Genomic DNA, 19,911 nt, shown 5'->3' with positions numbered 1-19,911 from the left:
GTGCCATTTCAACATATGGCACATTTTATAGGAAAAGGAACAATATTCCCATCTTCATCATTCTGTTCCATTTCTTGAGTGTTGGTTGGTTAGTAATTACTGAAACCATACTTATTATGCGTAATACTGTACATGGATATACCACAATTAAGAACACTTCTCTTAAATAAGTTTTTTTGTAGAGTCCGTAGCCCCCTTTTATTCCTCGTAATTACCACAATGTTTATTTTTTTGGTACAAATAAAAATAAGTTTCAACTCTTATCATTGAGAATAAACCGCTTCTCATGAATGAGAAATGCACCATATTTAAGTAAACATTAAGCGATTTTACTGTCATCTCGTATATTGCTAAGGTCTCCGTTTTTGTATAAAAAAAAACGTTTGCGGGCATTAATTTCATAGTTGTTATTTCATATTTTATTTCGATTTTGTACCAACCGGGCTGTTGCGTGGCCCTAAGAACATTTAAAATATATTTAGTGTTATGTAACCTACAATCATCGATAGCGTTACCTCCCTTGATTAAAAAAACGATTATTGTTTGGTACGTTATTGTTTTGGGTTCAATGAGCACCAATATAAACACACTCGTGACAAAGAAAATGAACTTTGGAACGAAAAGAGCAATGGCTTCTTACGCAGTTTGGGCTTTAATTTCCTTTGCAGTGTTATCTTTGGGGTAAGTTTATCTCTGACTGGTGTAAATTGTTGTGAAATACAACTGTCATCCAATAATGGCTATTTAAAACAAACAAAAACGGAGAAAACTGGTCAACTTACTGAACAATCTGTTTTAAGCACTTTACCATTTAGTCCAAATAATTGTACGTTGACGGATTTTTTTTAGATTTTTGATATGGCAAATCCTTCATGTACAAAAAGCTTTTTGGAAATATACACAGTCAAAGTTAACTGTTAAAAAGTTTAAATCAATGCTTAACATTGAACATTGGAATAGAAAAAAGTTTTTATGTTAACATAACCGCACTCAGTCGAGAAACCACTAAAGAAGACATTTACCAGAGGGGCCACGATAGCGAAAGCTAAATTTACGGCCTGAAGATTACAGGTATTACAGGTATATTATTAAGAGTGGGGTTAGCGACTTGAAGGACAATGAGGGTGTTATGTACAGCAATGACGAATCCAAAGCAGAGATTCTCAACAACTTTTTCTGTAGTGTTTTCACTAACGAAGACATTGAGAGTGTACCACATATGACAGATATACATAAACATCACAGAAGAATCAATCTGCAAGCACCTCCAGAAATTGAAGACCAGCAAATCGTCTGGGCCAGATGGCTTCCATCCAAGAATCTTGAAGGAGGTAGCAGAGAGCATAGCAGCACCACTGTGTCAAATCTTCAGACAGTCACTTGATTCCGGTCAGCTGCCCTCACAATGGAAACAGGGCCAAGTCACCCCAATATTTAAAAAAGGAGACCGCAGTACACCTGGGAACTATCGGCCTGTCAGTCTGACATTGGTCCTATGTAAGGTGATGGAGTCCTTCATTCGAGAAGCACTGATGGACCATATGACAGCAAATAATTTTTTTCTGCGACGAACAACATGGATTTGTCCCTGGCCGTTCATGTATGACACAATTGTTAGTTTGCCTGGATGAATGGACCGAGGCGTTGGACAGAGGGGCATGTATGACACAATTGTTAGTTTGCCTGGATGAATGGACCGAGGCGTTGGACAGAGGGGATCCGCTGGACACTGTGTATCTCGACTTTAAGAAGGCATTCGACACGGTTCCACACCAGAGACTATCCAACAAGATAAGAAGTTACGGCATAAAGGGGAAAGTGAGAGACTGGATAATCAGCTTTCTACAAGACCGTTTACAGAGGGTAGCAGTCAACGGGCACACATCCAGTTGGGCGGAAGTGACAAGCGGTATTCCTCAGGGCAGCGTCCTTGGACCCATACTCTTTGTAATCTTCATAAATGATCTACCGGATGCTGTCAGGAGTGTGACTCGTATCTTCGCCGACGACACAAAGATGTATGGAAAATCTGCGACGAACGAAAACAGGGTGAAGCTGCAAGAAGACATTGAGAGGCTGTCAAATTGGTCAGACACGTGGCTCCTGCGCTTCAATGCAAGTAAATGCAGCGTTATGCACCTTGGTCATAACAACAAACGGCACCAGTACTACATGCGCGACAGTGAAGGGCAGCAAACAGAACTAGCAGCAGCAGAAATGGAAAAAGAGCTTGGGCTAAATGTAGATGACAAGTTGACCTTCCATCAACATGTCAACACTGCAGTGGGGAAGGCAAACAGAATCCTGGGGCTCATAAAGAGAACTTTTACAACAAGAGCTAACATTGTTATGAAGAAGTTGTATACGACCATGGTTCGGCCAGTGCCGGAGTACGGGAATGCCCCCAGAATACAGCAGTATGCCATTGACATCGACAAAATGGAGAAAGTTCAGAGAAGAGCTACATGGCTTTGTAACGATGTCAAGGATCTGCCCTACGAAGAGAGGCTACGAAAACTCAAACTGCCATCCCTCTACTTCAGAAGAGAGAGAGGAGACATGATCCAGGTATTCAAAATCCTGAAGGGCATTGACAGGATTGACCAAGACAGCCTACTGCCATATCCCAAGGTACGAGAAACCGGGGCCACAGCATGAAACTGAAAAAGCAGCGTAGCAGACTAAATGTCGGGAAGTATTCGTTCTGTGTGAGGGTTGTAAACGATTGGAATAGTTTGCCCAACTGGGTTGTGGATGCAAAAGACCTTAACGCTTTTAAGACCAAGCTTGACAAGCACTGGGGTTACAAACAATTTTTAACTAGACCCACGCATGCAGTCATAGGTGTTAAAAGAAGACTTGAGCGGGAGTTACAGGCCTAGCCTAAATCCTGTAGAACCGGTAACAAAGGTAACAAAGGTAACAAATTGTTTAGTATCAAAAGTGGGTAGTTGTTCCGATCAGGATTCCGGGTTAAAGCATATAGCGTCTATAAAATATCATAAAAACAAGAAATATTATCAGATAATGTTATTTTATATTAGTTCCGTACGCACACAAAAAATATCCAACTTATAATTATGAGTTTGACGGCTTTTCTTTATTTCATTCTGTCAAAACATAACGATATATACATGAATGGGCACCTGCAAGGCTTCAGGGCACAGTTTTAAATCGCTCGGAACATTTTGGCCATGGCCGAGTTGTTACTATTGTTTAACGAGGTCTATCTCGAAGCTTTGTCGGAGGAGGCCGAGTTATTACGATTGTATCGAGTTGTTCCCCTTCGCATAATTGTTACCTGTGTCAGTCAACTTTCGTTTTATTGGAAAGGTAAACAACTTGTTTTAATGCATTAAATGCTTGTTTAGTGCAAAATAACATTTCACTTACATGGTAAAATATGAATTTAACTCTTTATGATCAATTTCAACCATAAAATACTTCACTTAAAACAATTTCAATATTTTTAAAACACCCCCGTTTTTTGCACATTCCCGTTTAGACGTTAGGGATTGGAAGAATCCCGTATAACACGTCTATTATTTTAGACTATTTACCCTTTTACTTAGTTTCAGCAGTCTGTTGGAAGATGCACTTATTAAAATCTGACATCCAATAAATCTGTCTGCCCAGTGATGTCCTCAAACCTACAACTGCTTGAACATGTAATTAACCAGGTTGCTGGCTCTTACCAACATACTACATAGACAGGGGTGGGATCCAGGAATTGACATTTAAAGAGAGAAAGCAATAAACTAGGGGCACAACCTTTTGACATGAACCCCTCCTTCTGAACCAAAAGTATATGGCGTAAACTGTCTGCATGTGGATTTTGGGTTACTCAATCAAGAAAATGTTAACAATTTGTAGTTGGAAATGATGCATTGTGAGCATATTTTATTATTTTTTTCTCCTATTTAGACATAAAAAGTAAACTTGGATGATTTTATGAGTATACTTTTGTATTAATTACAAAGTTACAAATGTATGAGGGAGATAATAAACTTGTCTGTTTGGCAAGGTATTAGACTGACATTGTGCATTTAATCTGTTAGAGTTACACTGTGGACTCATGCATTCCATTTCAGTATTATTGGCAATTTTTAGAATAGAAGTTCTAGCTATTTGACTCGCATTCATTGCCAAATTCCGGTATGACTTAATAAAATAACCTATTTTTCGCGAAATAGGTTATTTTCGAAAATAGGTTATTTTCGCGAAACTAAGATTTTGAAAGAAATATTAAATCAGATTTAGTTTTGGCGAAAATAACATTTTTGACCAAAATATATATAGTCAGTTTTTGGCAAAAATAAAGTTATTTTCATGACGAAAATAAGATTTTGAAAGAAATATGAAAATAGAGTTAGTTTTGGCGAAAATAACATTTTTGACCAAAATATAGTTGCAAATAAAGTCATTTTCGCGAAAATAAGATACTGATATAAATATGAAAATAGGGTTAGTTTTGGCGAAAATAACTTTTTTTGACAATAATTTATTTAGTTTTTACTAAAATGAAGTTATTTTCGCGAAACTAAGATTCTGATATAAATATGAAAATAGGGTTAGTTTTGGGGAAAATAGCCTTTTTTGACAATAATGTATTTAGTTTTTACTAAAATAAAGTTATTTTCGCGAAACTAAGATTCTGATATAAATATGAAAATAGAGTTAGTTTTGGCGAAAAATAACATTTTTGACCAAAATATAGTTGCAAATAAAGTCATTTTCGCGAAAATAAGATACTGATATAAATATGAAAATAGGGTTAGTTTTGGCGAAAATAACCTTTTTTGAAAATAATGTATTTAGTTTTTACTAAAATAAAGATTTTTACTAAAATAAAGTTATTTTCGCGAAAATAAGATACTGATATAAATATGAAAATAGGGTTAGTTTTGGGGAAAATAACATTTTTTGACAATAATGTATTTAGTTTTACTAAAATCAAGTTATTTTTGCGAAAAAATCAGATTTTGATATAAATATGGTTAGTTTTGGCGAAAATAACATTTTTTGATGATAATGTATTTAGTTTTTACTATTAAAAATCAAGTTATTTTTGCGAAAATCAGATTTTGATAAAAATCAGATTTTGATAAAAATCTGAAGGTAGGGTTAGTTTTGGTGAAAATAACATTTTTGACAATTATGTGGTTAGTTTTTGGCAAAAATAAAGTTCTTTTCTCGAAAATAAGATTTTTTTAAAAAAAAATGGGAGAAATACATTCTGTTGCCGTAAATGACAATTTTTAATCCAAAATATTAAAAAACTTTTATTCGGTCTACATTTAACACATATATGACAGGTGCATTAGTGTTTCGAAACTATTGTGTTTATAAGAAAAATGAACAATGATTATTGATAGTATTTTGACATGTTTCTGTTAATCACACCTCCTTCCGAAATGTGCAACATCAAAGCGGTTATACACACTTGTTTGTCATTAAGCGGATTAAGTTAATGACAATGACCCATAATTATAGACTGTTATTGCTACTGCAGCAGGTACATGATAAAACTAAAGGGAACAATCAAAGATATGCCCTACAACAATAGTAGTCTTAAATCGCTCATTGCTGATAGTATTGCTCATCCCGATTTTTATGGTAAAGTTTTAAAGAAAATTCGGAAAATTAAAATGTTTCCAGCAGGTAGTTGGGCAGATAGACTTAATGAATTACTTGGATTTTATTTAAACCGTGGATATAAAGGCAATTTTTTGAAGAGCATTTGCCTTCTTGTTTTTGAAGATGAATACCTGAAACAAAATATTGGGTTGAATATAGCATCCTTTCATAACTAAACTTTCAGAGCTTTGATTTTTATGAAGATTTTGCTAATTCATGTTATCTTTAAAACCGTATATTTGGCGAACACGTTTTGGCTGACTCCGAGTGTTTTGGCATGTGACTTCATTTTCTTCAAACTTGTACATTTTCAAATCATTTAGAAGGAGAGATTAGCAAATACAAGTCGCTTTATTTTTAATAATGTTTTTCTTTATTTGTTCCCAGTTTTAGTACAACGATGCTTTTTATTCTTGATAAACATACCAAGTTTGTAGAGTTTTGTGCTGTTCTATGTTTCTTGTTTGTTCTATGTCTTTAGCGTCTACCCAGTGCCACTAAACTGGGTTTATGTTTAAACTTTTGCTACAGAGCTTGTTTCTGTTGCTTTTTGCATAAATATTAAAAGGGGATGCCGACATGTCCAAAATGTTATTAATGCCCAAAATAACCCGATTTTTAGATTTTTACCCAAACTTATTACACCCCCAAATTTTTTATTTTTTCCAAAATCTAACTACATTTTTGTCAAAAATGGTATTTTCGACAAAACTTACCAGATTTTTATCAAAATCTTATTTTCGCGAAAATAACTTTATTTTAGCCCAAACTAAGTACATAATTTTCAAAAAAATATTATTTTTGCCAAAGCTTTCCAGATTTTTACCAACATCTTATTTTCGTGAAAATACCTTATTTTAGCCATAAACTAACTACATGTTTGTCAAAGATGTTATTTTCGCCAAAACTAACCCTTATAATTTTCAGATTTTTACCAAAACTTATTTCCGCGAAAATAACTTTATTTTATCCCAAAACTAACTACATTTTTTCCCGAAATATTATTTTCGCCAACACTTTTTGTCAAAAATGTTATTTTCGCGAAAATAACTTATTTTCATAAAAAATAACGGACCCAAAATAACCTTATTTTCGTATTTTAGTCAAAAAAGCTATTTTCGTATTTTAGTCATACCCCCAAATTCAGTTCAATTTATAGACTTGAGTTTTTTGATGAATTTTATATATCAAGAATTTTACTTGTAATCATAATAGAACTATTGTACACTGTTTTGATCAAATAAAACTATTTTAATGCACATTGCACTATGTATTGGCATTGTCATTGTGTCAGTGAGTAGTGAAACAGTGACCATACTTAGCGATATACTAGGAGTGTGTGCACTTCAAAATCAGTACATACACATGTATCACAGACATAAATTTTGAGTGATAAACCTTGAACTACTTACAAAATAGTGCATTTATGGAAAATATTAATTACTGATATCAAGATTGTAACCATATATTGAATAGCTGAACACACAAAAGTATTAAATGATCGGTGAGTGCTAAAAGATTTACTGTGATCTACTATTGTCTCAAGGTAGAAACATCGTGTTTTCTGCACCTTTCTTTCAAATTAAACTTGGTTTCCATCATAAGAACCATTGTTTTCGACATGTATTCATCCTTTTTGGTATTTTAATTTATAACAATTGTATTAAGTGTGGTAAATCCGATTTGGGAGTAATAGTGCACCTTTGAAACTTTGGGGTTAAACCTATTCCTGTCCAAGTTGGAGTTTTTGCATAAACAAAAAGATATAATGGGAAATGAAATCAGTAAAGACAGCCATAAAAGCAGCAGAAACTGGAAGTGATCAACATAAACATCTTAGGCCTTCTATGGATTGCTTGAGATAGAGAGAGAAAAAAGCCTCTGTCAGTTTTTGTTCATGTTTTACGATCTGTAATGCAATACTTCATTGGGAATTTTTATATTCATACTTGGACTTGATACATGAAAGCATTGAAAATATATCCAGATAACTGCTTAAAACAGCTGAACGAAAAAGTCCTGAATGATCTCTTACCAATGTATAATTTGCTTGATACAGCCATTTGCCCCACTATATAGGCTGCAATACTAGTATGATTTACAGACATGATACAGCCATTTGCCCCACTGTAGACTTCAATACAAGTATGATTTACAGACTTGATACAGCCATTTCCCCACTGAAGACTGCAATACAAGTATGATTTACAGACTTGATACAGCCATCTGCCCCACTGTAGACTTCAATACAAGTATGATTTACAGACTTGATACAGCCATTTCCCCACTGAAGACTGCAATACAAGTATGATTTACAGACTTGATACAGCCATTTGCCCCACTATATAGGCTGCAATACTAGTATGATTTACAGACCTGATACAGCGATTTCCCCACTGAAGACTGCAATACAAGTATGATTTACAGACTTGGTACAGCCATTTGCCCCACTATATAGGCTGCAATACTAGTATGATTTACAGACCTGATACAGCGATTTCCCCACTGAAGACTGCAATACAAGTATGATTTACAGACTTGATACAGCCATTTGCCCCACTGTAGACTTCAATACAAGTATGATTTACAGACCTGATACAGCCATTTGCCCCACTGTAGACTTCGATACTAGTATGATTTACAGACCTGGTACAGCCATTTGCCCCACTGTAGACTGCAATACTAATATGATTTACAGACCTGGTACAGCCATTTGCCCCACTGTAGACTGCAATACTAATTGATTTACAGACCTGATACAGCCATTTGCCCCACTGTAGACTTCAATACTAGTATGATTTACAGACCTGGTACAGCCATTTGCCCCACTGTAGACTGCAATACAAGTATGATTTACAGACCTGGTACAGCCATTTGCCCCACTGTAGGCTTCAATACTAGTATGATTTACAGACCTGGTACAGCCATTTGCCCCACTGTAGACTGCAATACTAATATGATTTACATACCTGATACAGCCATTTGCCCCACTGTAGACTGCAATACAAGTATGATTTACAGACCTGGTACAGCCATTTGCCCCACTGTAGACTGCAATACAAGTATGATTTACAGACCTGATACAGCCATTTGCCCCACTGTAGGCTTCAATACTAGTATGATTTACAGACCCGATACAGCCATTTGCCCCTCTGTAGACTGCAATACTAATATGATTTACAGACCCGATACAGCCATTTGCCCCACTGTAGACTGCAATACTAATATGATTTACAGACCCGATACAGCCATTTGCCCCACTGTAGGCTTCAATACTAGTATGATTTACAGACCTGGTACAGCCATTTGCCCCACTGTAGACTGCAATACAAGTATGATTTACATACCTGATACAGCCATTTGCCCCACTGTAGACTGCAATACAAGTATGATTTACAGACCTGGTACAGCCATTTGCCCCACTGTAGACTGCAATACAAGTATGATTTACATACCTGATACAGCCATTTGCCCCACTGTAGACTGCAATGCAAGTATGATTTACAGACCTGGTACAGCCATTTGCCCCACTGTAGACTGCAATACAAGTATGATTTACAGACCTGATACAGCCATTTGCCCCACTGTAGGCTTCAATACTAGTATGATTTACAGACCTGGTACAGCCATTTGCCCCACTGTAGACTTCAATACTAATATGATTTACAGACCTGGTACAGCCATTTGCCCCACTGTAGGCTTCAATACTAGTATGATTTACAGACCCGATACAGCCATTTGCCCCACTGTAGACTGCAATACTAATATGATTTACAGACATGATACAGCCATTTGCCCCACTGTAGACTGCAATACTAATATGATTTACAGACCCGATACAGCCATTTTCCCCACTGTAGACTGCAATACTAATATGATTTATAGACCAGATACAGCCATTTTCCCCACTGTAGACTGCAATACTAGTATGATTTACAGACCCGATACAGCCATTTGCCCCACTGTAGACTGCAATACTAATATGATTAACTGACCCGATACAGCCATTTGCCCCACTGTAGACTGCAATACTAATATGATTAACTGACCTGATACAGCCATTTTAAAAATATCTTTAATACATATATAATTTATTTCAGGAGCTGCAGATATGCAGAAGATGAGGACTCTGCTAGAAACTTATTCAAGTTTGTACACAATCATTTTATAACACCTCTCAGTCAGAGTCAATACGTAGTGGTATAAAAAATTTTTTATGTAGTATATATCTATGTACAGATCTTTTTTATACACTATGTACATGTATTTGTAAAGTGGTATAATCTCTGACTGATACTGCCACCTTCACTCCCACTAAAATATAAGTTTCAAATAAATAATTGAATATAAGGTAGTTTGAGTCTTTGCAGCTTTTCTCATAAGAATAAGATAAGTAAAAGCTAAGAAATAACCATTTCTGTATGCTGATGTTTACAATCTGGTTTGGTAGAAGTTTATTTAATTGTTACACACTGAGTCATGAAAAACTTCTTACGAGACTAATGAAAGAAACTGTGATGATACTAACTGGTGCAGTGTTCAACAACATCTTAGTCATCCATACATCTTCCATCAAGGTTATAAGACTGTTATATATATATCTGAACATAATAATTAAAAAAATATTTTTTCGAAGTGAAGGGTTTTTCTGATTTTCTGCCTGTAAGAGCTGGCTGGTAACCTTAAGCAAAACTCCCCCCCCCCATTTATAGAAAAAATTCCTGTGGAAAACATACAGATGTGGTTGATTTTCTGATGAATAAACAAAATTTACTCAAGACTAGCATCAACAAAGTACAATGTGTGTATCTAATTAACCATGCATTTTTCCAAATTTCAAATATTTTTCCATTTTGAAAGATACTGGTTATAAAAAAACAACAACCAAAAAGCAGTGTTATTATGTTATTTTGTTTTTCAAGGTTGTGGCAGAAAGAATATGAGGTACAGTATGACAGCTATCTCCAGGCGGAGGAAAAGTTCCATGTTTTCTGGGACAACATCAAGTACATCAACAACCTTAATAAGGAGTACAGGTAACGTCCATTTTGTTATAACATGTTATCACCTTACATATATAGGATAGACAATTGGCTGCATTTTAAAAAAACAAACTTTTATCAGTTATTCTAGCGTGTGATTAATGTTTTATTATGAAAATGATAGCAAGTTAAAATATAGTTTTCACCGGTTTATGAGATTAATGATAGAGAGGATATTTGTTTATTTCATTGTAAGATCATATTTTATTTCCCGAGTGTCATAGAAAAACATATTTTCACGAGTGGCGATCTTACACTGAAATAAACAAATATCTTCCATACCATTTATTTCATAGACAGGTGAAAACTACATGTTAAAATTATCTATAATCACATGCTCGAATAACTGATAAAAGTTTTTTAAAAATCTAGAAAAAATGCAGTAAATTGTCAGTATTGGGAATATTGTTCCTTTTACATTAAAGATTTGTAGTGAAAATATCAAATTAATATTTTCACTGTGGTTATTTCACTGATAAAACTCCATATTTCATTGTAAAGCATGAAAGAAATTGATCCATTTTTATTTTGACAAAATGGTTTCAGGTACTAATCCTGATGTTTTGAAAGAAATATTCTTGCATGTTAGGTTGTAAACATGTGGTGTCTGTTGTTGTGTAAGTTTTCATTTAATGTAACATTTTATGACAATCAACAGTGGTGAGACAGAGTTCGCCCTGAACCATTTTGCTGCCATGACAACCAAAGAATTCAAGCTGAAAATACTGATGCCAAAAAGACAGCCGCCAGTTTTTGATGAATCAAGGTTTGTTAGTAAGGCTATTTTAGGCCATTTTTTAAAGCATATTCTAAATGGCATGATTAAAATGAGAAAGTACAGTTTATTAGGTAACATTTTTTGTAAACATGTATTTGACATTTATGATAAACCCTTTAAAGTGTTGAAAGTTTTACCATGTTGTCAGAGTGATGATTACTCATAAATGATAAGATCTTCTGCAATTTCATGGGTTTTATATTTACAACATTCCTTAAATCAAAGAGTTTGGAAATTAAAGATGTAGCAAAGACCTTATTTACACAAGTTTGCTGGTGATTAAATAATGATGTTGCAAAGTTAAACCTCGCAAAATCAGAAAAGGTTAGGAAACAAATGTGGAAAATGAACCTCATAAAATTGATTATACATGTTAAAGTTGGATTGTACATAACATTAAATATGAACAATGAAATTGATGTTTTAATTACATCTGTTACAGATATATCCGTGATAAACTGGGTCGAGACATGATTTAATTACATCTCTTACAGATATATCCGTGATAGACTGGGTCGAGACATTCCAGACTCATTTGACTGGGTAGAGAAAGGAAGAGTGACACCAGTCAAGGACCAAGGTAGGTGTCCAGGGAATATAATGTTTAAAGATGCACTCTTACTCCCAAATAAGATTTACGACAATTAATAATATTGTTTTAGTTGTACTTAAAGGATGAATAAATAAAACAATGGTTCTTATGAAGGATACCGAGTTTAATTGGAAAGAAATGAGCATAAAACAGGGTATTTCTACCTTAGGAGACTATAGTAGATCACAGTAAATCTTTAGCATTCACCAATTGTTTAATATTTTTGCGCTTTTTGCTGTTAAATACACGGTATGTTAAACAATCTAGTTTCCAGTGATTAATATTTTCCATTCCAGCTTTATTTCTCAAAATGTATGTTTGTTATACATGTGTATGTATTGATTTTGAATAAGAGTGTCACTTAAATGGTTTACTGTTTATTAGATGTCTGCCTGATTGTTTAACATTGTGACAATTTACTGTCTAGATGATTAACTTGCACACAATGAAGTGAACACTTGAATTAAAGCTTCATGTATATGATGAATTCAGTTACTTTAAACTTTATTTATTTTATGATGATTGTGAAGGAAGTTCAAGTATTGCCATGATAGTCCATGATTTATGTGACATCATGTGTTCATCTTGCAGGGGATGTTGGCACTTGCTGGGCCTTCAGGTAAACTCATTTAAAGTAATAAGAAAACTAATAATTTATGTGATATAAATTAAAATTTAGGTATTCCTAAACACTCCATATTTACTAAATGTATCCATTCTGACATTTAGATTAATTTTAAACAGATGTTCCTTAAAGGTCTTTAAATGTTACTGAAAATCATATTTGTTGATTTTTTTCCTGATTGAATGTGTTCGTTCAATATCAGCGCTGTTGAGAATATGGAGGGTCAGTGGATAGCCGCGGGTCAAAAGATGACCAACTTATCTGTGGAGCAAGTCGTGGAATGTGACAGTAACGTGGATCACTCAGGGAACTCCACACATGCGGACTGTGGTGTGTTTGGTGGATGGCCGTACCTTGCATACCAGTATGTTATGAAGGCTGTAAGTGGATTATTGACTTCACCGTTAGATTTAGCATACTGTATCTCATGTACCGTTCTTACATGTATGCCTTAAAATGCAGCTAATCAGTTTTCTTTCAGGTTCATTTCTTTAATGCATTATTGTATCCACTTGCCTTTTTAACACACTTTGATGAATGCCTATGTATACAGAACCATTTCTGTTGAATTTCCATATGATCATTAAGATGAGTTTATAGGTAAACTTGTATCTAACACTTTAGAGTCTCAAGCATTCTTAAAAATTATCATAGTATCTTGCTAACTGTATTTTGTTCTCCTTTTTGTGTGGTCTAGCTTCATAGGTAGACTTGAAATTCTGCTGTTAACTTGGTATATTTGCACTGCTGCTAGGTACAACTAAAACCTAAAGCCCCGTAGCTGATTGTATAAAAGTGGAGTATTCTTGGTTTGATCAAAGTTAGCTGAAAAGTTTATTGATTGGTCAATATTTATCCAATCATTACTATTAACCAATCAAATGATTTAAATGTGCAAACTTACCAAAAGATAACCTGTAAGACACCTTACCCAAGTATATATATGATCAGTTCACTCATTTAATTAATCAATGTGTCTTGTTGTTGGTTACCACTTTTAAAGAGCTTTACTCTTAAAAGACATTATGCATACCAGTGTCATTAAAGTTTGAAATGGTTGAAAAATCAAATTAAATTTCATTCTGACATTTGCAGGAATTTTATAAAGACAAATAAAAAAGTACAATATGTCATTAACCAAGGTCGTACAGTCTCACCATGGTCTTTACTGAAGCAATATGAAGATAAGCCCAGAGTAGTGATTTATTTCTATGAATATGGGCACTGCTTCATCAAGAATCGAGGAACAATTTCATAACTAGCAAACATTTTCAACATGATCGCTCCTAGGATTCTTTATGAAATCTCTCCAAGGACTCCCAACTATGGTTTATTGGCACATCTATCACTCGAGATAAAACAATAATTTTTATATTGTATTATGATATTTACCAGTGTGTGTACGTATATGCTGTTGTAGGTGGGACAACTGTGTGAACTTGCGTTCGCAGATCTCACATTTGTACGGCTTGATTCCGGCATGGATGCGGTTGTGTTGTGACAAGTAGGACGAGTTGGCAAAACACTTCTGACACTGGGGACAGCGAAATGCTGACGGACTGGAAAATCATCATATGTAGTGAGGAGACTAATATATATCAATAGTTGACCATAGCTAGTTGACTAAATGTTTTAATGGACCCTCCCATGAATTTCAAGTTGACAACACTTAAATATTATTATATTAAGTACATGGATGTTCAGAGCGATTTGTTTTTATTTATTTCAATAAACTCCAACCAGCAACACATAGAGAACATAATTCTACTGAGATAGGAATGTATAGCGAACAACCAAAAAAATGAAAATGAAGGAAACACCTTAATGTTTTTAATGTTTATATTCAAAAGTAGTTCTGTTCATCAGTTATTGCACAAAAGATGTTCTTTAACTCTGTTATTGCACTGTTACTGACGATACTACACAAATGCAATTCAAGGCAGACTAAATTTTTTCCAAGTGAACAAAGAAGTGATCAGCAATGTTCATTTATATTATTGAAGTTGTGTCAAAACTATTGACAGAATGTTTGTGATACTGACCTGAATGTCTTCATGTCTTGTTTGTGGACTTGCTGGCAGTGAATTAACATGTCCGACTTCATGGAGAATATCTGAAATACAAAAGCACTCGTTATATGATATAAGAACACTCCATCAAGTTTGGACTAAACAATCTACCAAGTATAATGGACAGAACAATCAAGCAAGTATAATGGACAGAACAATCCAGCAAGTATAATGGACAGAACAATCAAGCAAGTATAATGGACAGAACAATCCAGCAAGTATAATGGACAGAACAATCCACCAAGTATAATGGACAGAACAATCCAGCAAGTATAATGGACAGAACAATCCACCAAGTATAATGGACTGAAAAATCCACCAATTATAATGGACTGAACAATCCACCAAGTATAATGGACAGAACAATCCACCAATTATAATGGACTGAATAATCCAGCAAGTATAATGGACAGAAAAATCCACCAAGTATAATGGACAGAACAATCCAGCAAGTATAATGGACAGAAAAATCCACCAAGTATAATGGACAGAACAATCCACCAAGTATAATGGACAGAACAATCCACCAAGTATAATGGACAGAACAATCCACCAAGTATAATGGACAGAACAATCCACCAAGTATAATGGACAGAACAATCCACCAATTATAATGGACTGAACAATCCACCAAGTATAATGGACAGAACAATCCACCAATTATAATGGACTGAAAAATCCAGCAAGTATAATGGACAGAACAATCCACCAATTATAATGGACTGAAAAATCCAGCAAGTATAATGGACAGAACAATCAACCAAGTATAATGGACAGAACAATCCACCAAGTATAATGGACTGAACAATCCAGCAAGTATAATGGACAGAACAATCCAGCAAGTATAATGGACTGAAAAATCCAGCAAGTATAATGGACAGAACAATCCACCAAGTATAATGGACAGAACAATCCAGCAAGTATAATGGACAGAACAATCCAGCAAGTATAATGGACAGAACAATCCAGCAAGTATAATGGACAGAACAATCCACCAAGTATAATGGACTGAAAAATCCACCAAGTATAATGGACAGAACAATCCACCAAGTATAATGGACAGAACAATCCACCAAGTATAATGGACTGAAAAATCTAGCAAGTATAATGGACAGAACAATCCACCAAGTATAATGGACAGAACAATCCACTTAGTACAATGGACTGAACAATCCACCAATTATAATGGACTGAACAATCCACCAAGTATAATGGACAGAACAATCCACCAATTATAATGGACAGAACAATCCACCAAGTATTATGGACAGAACAATCCACCAAGTATAATGGACAGAACAATCCACCAAGTATAATGGACTGAAAAATCTAGCAAGTATAATGGACAGAACAATCCACCAAGTATAATGGACAGAACAATCCACCAAGTATAATGGACTGAAAAATCTAGCAAGTATAATGGACAGAACAATCCACCAAGTATAATGGACAGAACAATCCACTTAGTACAATGGACTGAACAATCCACCAATTATAATGGACTGAACAATCCACCAAGTATAATGGACAGAACAATCACCAAGTATAATGGACAGAACAATCCACCAATTATAATGGACAGAACAATCCACCAAGTATAATGGACAGAACAATCCACCAAGTATAATGGACAGAACAATCCACCAATTATAATTGACAGAACAATCCACCAAGTATAATGGACGGAACAATACACCAAGTATAATGGACAGAACAATCCACTTAGTACAATGGACTGAACAATCCACCAATTATAATGGACTGAACAATCCACCAAGTATAATGGACAGAACAATCACCAAGTATAATGGACAGAACAATCCACCAATTATAATGGACAGAACAATCCACCAAGTATAATGGACAGAACAATCCACCAAGTATAATGGACAGAACAATCCACCAATTATAATTGACAGAACAATCCACCAAGTATAATGGACAGAACAATCCAGCAAGTATAATGGACAGAACAATCAAGCAAGTATAATGGACAGAACAATCCAGCAAGTATAATGGACAGAACAATCCACCAAGTAAAATGGACAGAACAATCCAGCAAGTATAATGGACAGAACAATCCACCAAGTATAATGGACTGAAAAATCCACCAATTATAATGGACTGAACAATCCACCAAGTATAATGGACAGAACAATCCACCAATTATAATGGACTGAAAAATCCAGCAAGTATAATGGACAGAAAAATCCACCAAGTATAATGGACAGAACAATCCAGCAAGTATAATGGACAGAAAAATCCACCAAGTATAATGGACAGAACAATCCACCAAGTATAATGGACAGAACAATCCACCAAGTATAATGGACAGAACAATCCACCAAGTATAATGGACAGAACAATCCACCAAGTATAATGGACAGAACAATCCACCAAGTATAATGGACTGAACAATCCACCAAGTATAATGGACAGAACAATCCACCAATTATAATGGACTGAAAAATCCAGCAAGTATAATGGACAGAACAATCCACCAATTATAATGGACTGAAAAATCCAGCAAGTATAATGGACAGAACAATCAACCAAGTATAATGGACAGAACAATCCACCAAGTATAATGGACTGAACAATCCAGCAAGTATAATGGACAGAACAATCCAGCAAGTATAATGGACTGAAAAATCCAGCAAGTATAATGGACAAAACAATCCACCAAGTATAATGGACAGAACAATCCAGCAAGTATAATGGACAGAACAATCCAGCAAGTATAATGGACAGAACAATCCAGCAAGTATAATGGACAGAACAATCCACCAAGTATAATGGACTGAAAAATCCACCAAGTATAATGGACTGAAAAATCCACCAAGTATAATGGACAGAACAATCCACCAAGTATAATGGACAGAACAATCCACCAAGTATAATGGACTGAAAAATCTAGCAAGTATAATGGACAGAACAATCCACCAAGTATAATGGACAGAACAATCCACTTAGTACAATGGACTGAACAATCCACCAATTATAATGGACTGAACAATCCACCAAGTATAATGGACAGAACAATCCACCAATTATAATGGACAGAACAATCCACCAAGTATAATGGACAGAACAATCCACCAAGTATAATGGACAGAACAATCCACCAAGTATAATGGACTGAAAAATCTAGCAAGTATAATGGACAGAACAATCCACCAAGTATAATGGACAGAACAATCCACCAAGTATAATGGACTGAAAAATCTAGCAAGTATAATGGACAGAACAATCCACCAAGTATAATGGACAGAACAATCCACTTAGTACAATGGACTGAACAATCCACCAATTATAATGGACTGAACAATCCACCAAGTATAATGGACAGAACAATCACCAAGTATAATGGACAGAACAATCCACCAATTATAATGGACAGAACAATCCACCAAGTATAATGGACAGAACAATCCACCAAGTATAATGGACAGAACAATCCACCAATTATAATTGACAGAACAATCCACCAAGTATAATGGACGGAACAATACACCAAGTATAATGGACAGAACAATCCACCAAGTATAATGGACGGAATTATACACCAAGTATAATGGACAGAACAATCCACCAAGTATAATGGACAGAACAACCACCAAGTAAAATGGACGGAACAATACACCAAGTATAATGGACAGAACAATCAAATCAAATCAAATCAAATTTTATTTTCAATCGGTATGACATAACAGAGAAAACACCAACTTGGACAGGGTTTGGCCAATCATAGCTTATTTTCCAATAAAAATGAACCTTAGGGCTGGAGAAAATGTTAAGCAACACAATTATAAAGTTGGCCAACATTCATTTTAATCCATACATACCTCTACCTGAATTCAGGTTTTGGTAAACCACATTTAATTTGAATGTAAATCTTTTTGAATGTTTCTTGTCTCATTTTGAAACCACATTTAAAGGCAATTTTGTTAGTATTCATCTTAATCCAGACGAAATTCATGTATAATTTTGTGGTGAACATAAATTGTGCATCGTGGGCAATACAAGTTGGTTGATGCTTTATAAGTAATAGATCGATTACATGCAGTAAAATCTGAATGATGAAAAATGGGCAAAGTGAAAACATCTAACAAGCCCTTCTTTATCATTAAGTTATTACTTCAGGTCATCTAACTGACTTAGAATACAATGTTATTGGCTGACACATTGTCAACACAAAATCTGATGCAGAAGGCAGACCTTTAAACACCTATGGAAGTTGAAATTCTTAATAATTTAGCATAGTACTTAATCATTGCCGATCTGCAATTTCATTGACTGAAAATATAGTGAAATATTCCACACAAATTTTAAAAGCAAATCAAATATTAGCTTTTAGCTATCATTTTTACCTAACTAATGTTTATACATGTTGTATATTGTATCTTCAAGCAATAAAAAATCCTAAAATGAGATGTAGGGACAGGCCCTTAGTATTCATTGATGTCTTAAACCGGAGTTTGAGAGTCAGGAAATCAAAATCTTAAATGTTACACAACACCTTTGATATAGTCACTTTTGACAAAAGATGTGTTCAAAACAAGTGATTTGTAACAGATACACTACTTTTTAACACTTAAATTTTGTAATATAAATTTTACAATAAAATTTAGATTTGCTATTTTGAATCTTAATGAATCTCAGACTCAAGTTGTTAATGATCCTGGATCTAGGCAATGGTCCCTGGGGCAGTTTTGTTACAGTGTGTTATAAACCTGATCAGACATTTAACACTAAATCAACTACGGCTCCTTGACCATCTTGGGCTAGATTCATGGAATATAAAACATATATGATTTAACTGTTACCCACCTGATCGCACATTTTACATTGAATGGACTTATTGGGCAATTTCTGCTGCGGGGGCTTCAAGGGCTGGGGTATGACTAGAGATGAGGCTCCCCCAGTCAAGGGTGTGCCGGGGCTGTGAAGCCCACCTGGGGCTCCGTTACTACGGTAACTACCATTACTGCTCGTGCTCTCGTGGCGACCCACATGATGATGATGATGATGATGGTTGTTGTTGTTCATCGCATCGGAACTGATATTACCTGCAATGAACATATCAATTTATTTACCATTACATTAACCATATTGTTTTTAAACAACAGACATAAGTCCAATATGCAAAACTATTTTTCCCACAAACT

At 34.9% G+C, this 19,911-nt stretch overlaps 2 protein-coding genes across 2 annotated transcripts in view; one reads left to right on the top strand and one right to left on the bottom strand.

Annotated features, from left to right (window-relative positions):
* The first annotated feature begins 547 nt into the window (after window positions 1-547).
* LOC128246270 (uncharacterized) lies at window positions 548-13,455 on the top strand. Its single transcript, XM_052964462.1, has 8 exons — window positions 548-681; window positions 9,738-9,785; window positions 10,560-10,673; window positions 11,338-11,445; window positions 11,952-12,037; window positions 12,641-12,668; window positions 12,877-13,054; window positions 13,429-13,455. Exons 1-8 carry the CDS (start codon window positions 569-571, stop codon window positions 13,453-13,455), a joined length of 702 nt encoding a protein of 233 aa, XP_052820422.1. The 5' UTR covers window positions 548-568.
* Window positions 13,456-13,807: 352 nt separating this feature from the next.
* The window catches only part of LOC128246269 (zinc finger protein rotund-like), a 101,184-nt gene continuing 95,080 nt past the window's right edge, over window positions 13,808-19,911 (bottom strand). The window contains exons 6-9 of the mRNA XM_052964461.1: window positions 19,574-19,812; window positions 14,717-14,787; window positions 14,067-14,233; window positions 13,808-13,842 (exon numbers count right to left, since the gene is read on the bottom strand). Of these exons, the coding sequence (XP_052820421.1) occupies window positions 13,808-13,842; window positions 14,067-14,233; window positions 14,717-14,787; window positions 19,574-19,812 (512 nt within the window). The remainder of the gene's footprint in view (window positions 13,843-14,066; window positions 14,234-14,716; window positions 14,788-19,573; window positions 19,813-19,911) is intronic.

This window comes from Mya arenaria, chromosome 9 (genome assembly GCF_026914265.1).
Source record: "Mya arenaria isolate MELC-2E11 chromosome 9, ASM2691426v1".
NCBI classification, from domain to species: Eukaryota; Metazoa; Mollusca; class Bivalvia; order Myida; family Myidae; genus Mya; species Mya arenaria.
This window is presented reverse-complemented; position numbering and strand designations above follow the sequence as displayed.

Bases quoted from the DNA above. Each gene is read 5' to 3' on its own strand.
- LOC128246270 (XM_052964462.1), top strand. From the start codon at position 569: ATGAGCACCAATATAAACACACTCGTGACAAAGAAAATGAACTTTGGA. The intron at 682-9,737 runs GTAAGTTTATCT...AATTTATTTCAG, and splicing joins TTTGCAGTGTTATCTTTGGG to GAGCTGCAGATATGCAGAAG. The intron at 9,786-10,559 runs GTTTGTACACAA...TTGTTTTTCAAG, and splicing joins TCTGCTAGAAACTTATTCAA to GTTGTGGCAGAAAGAATATG.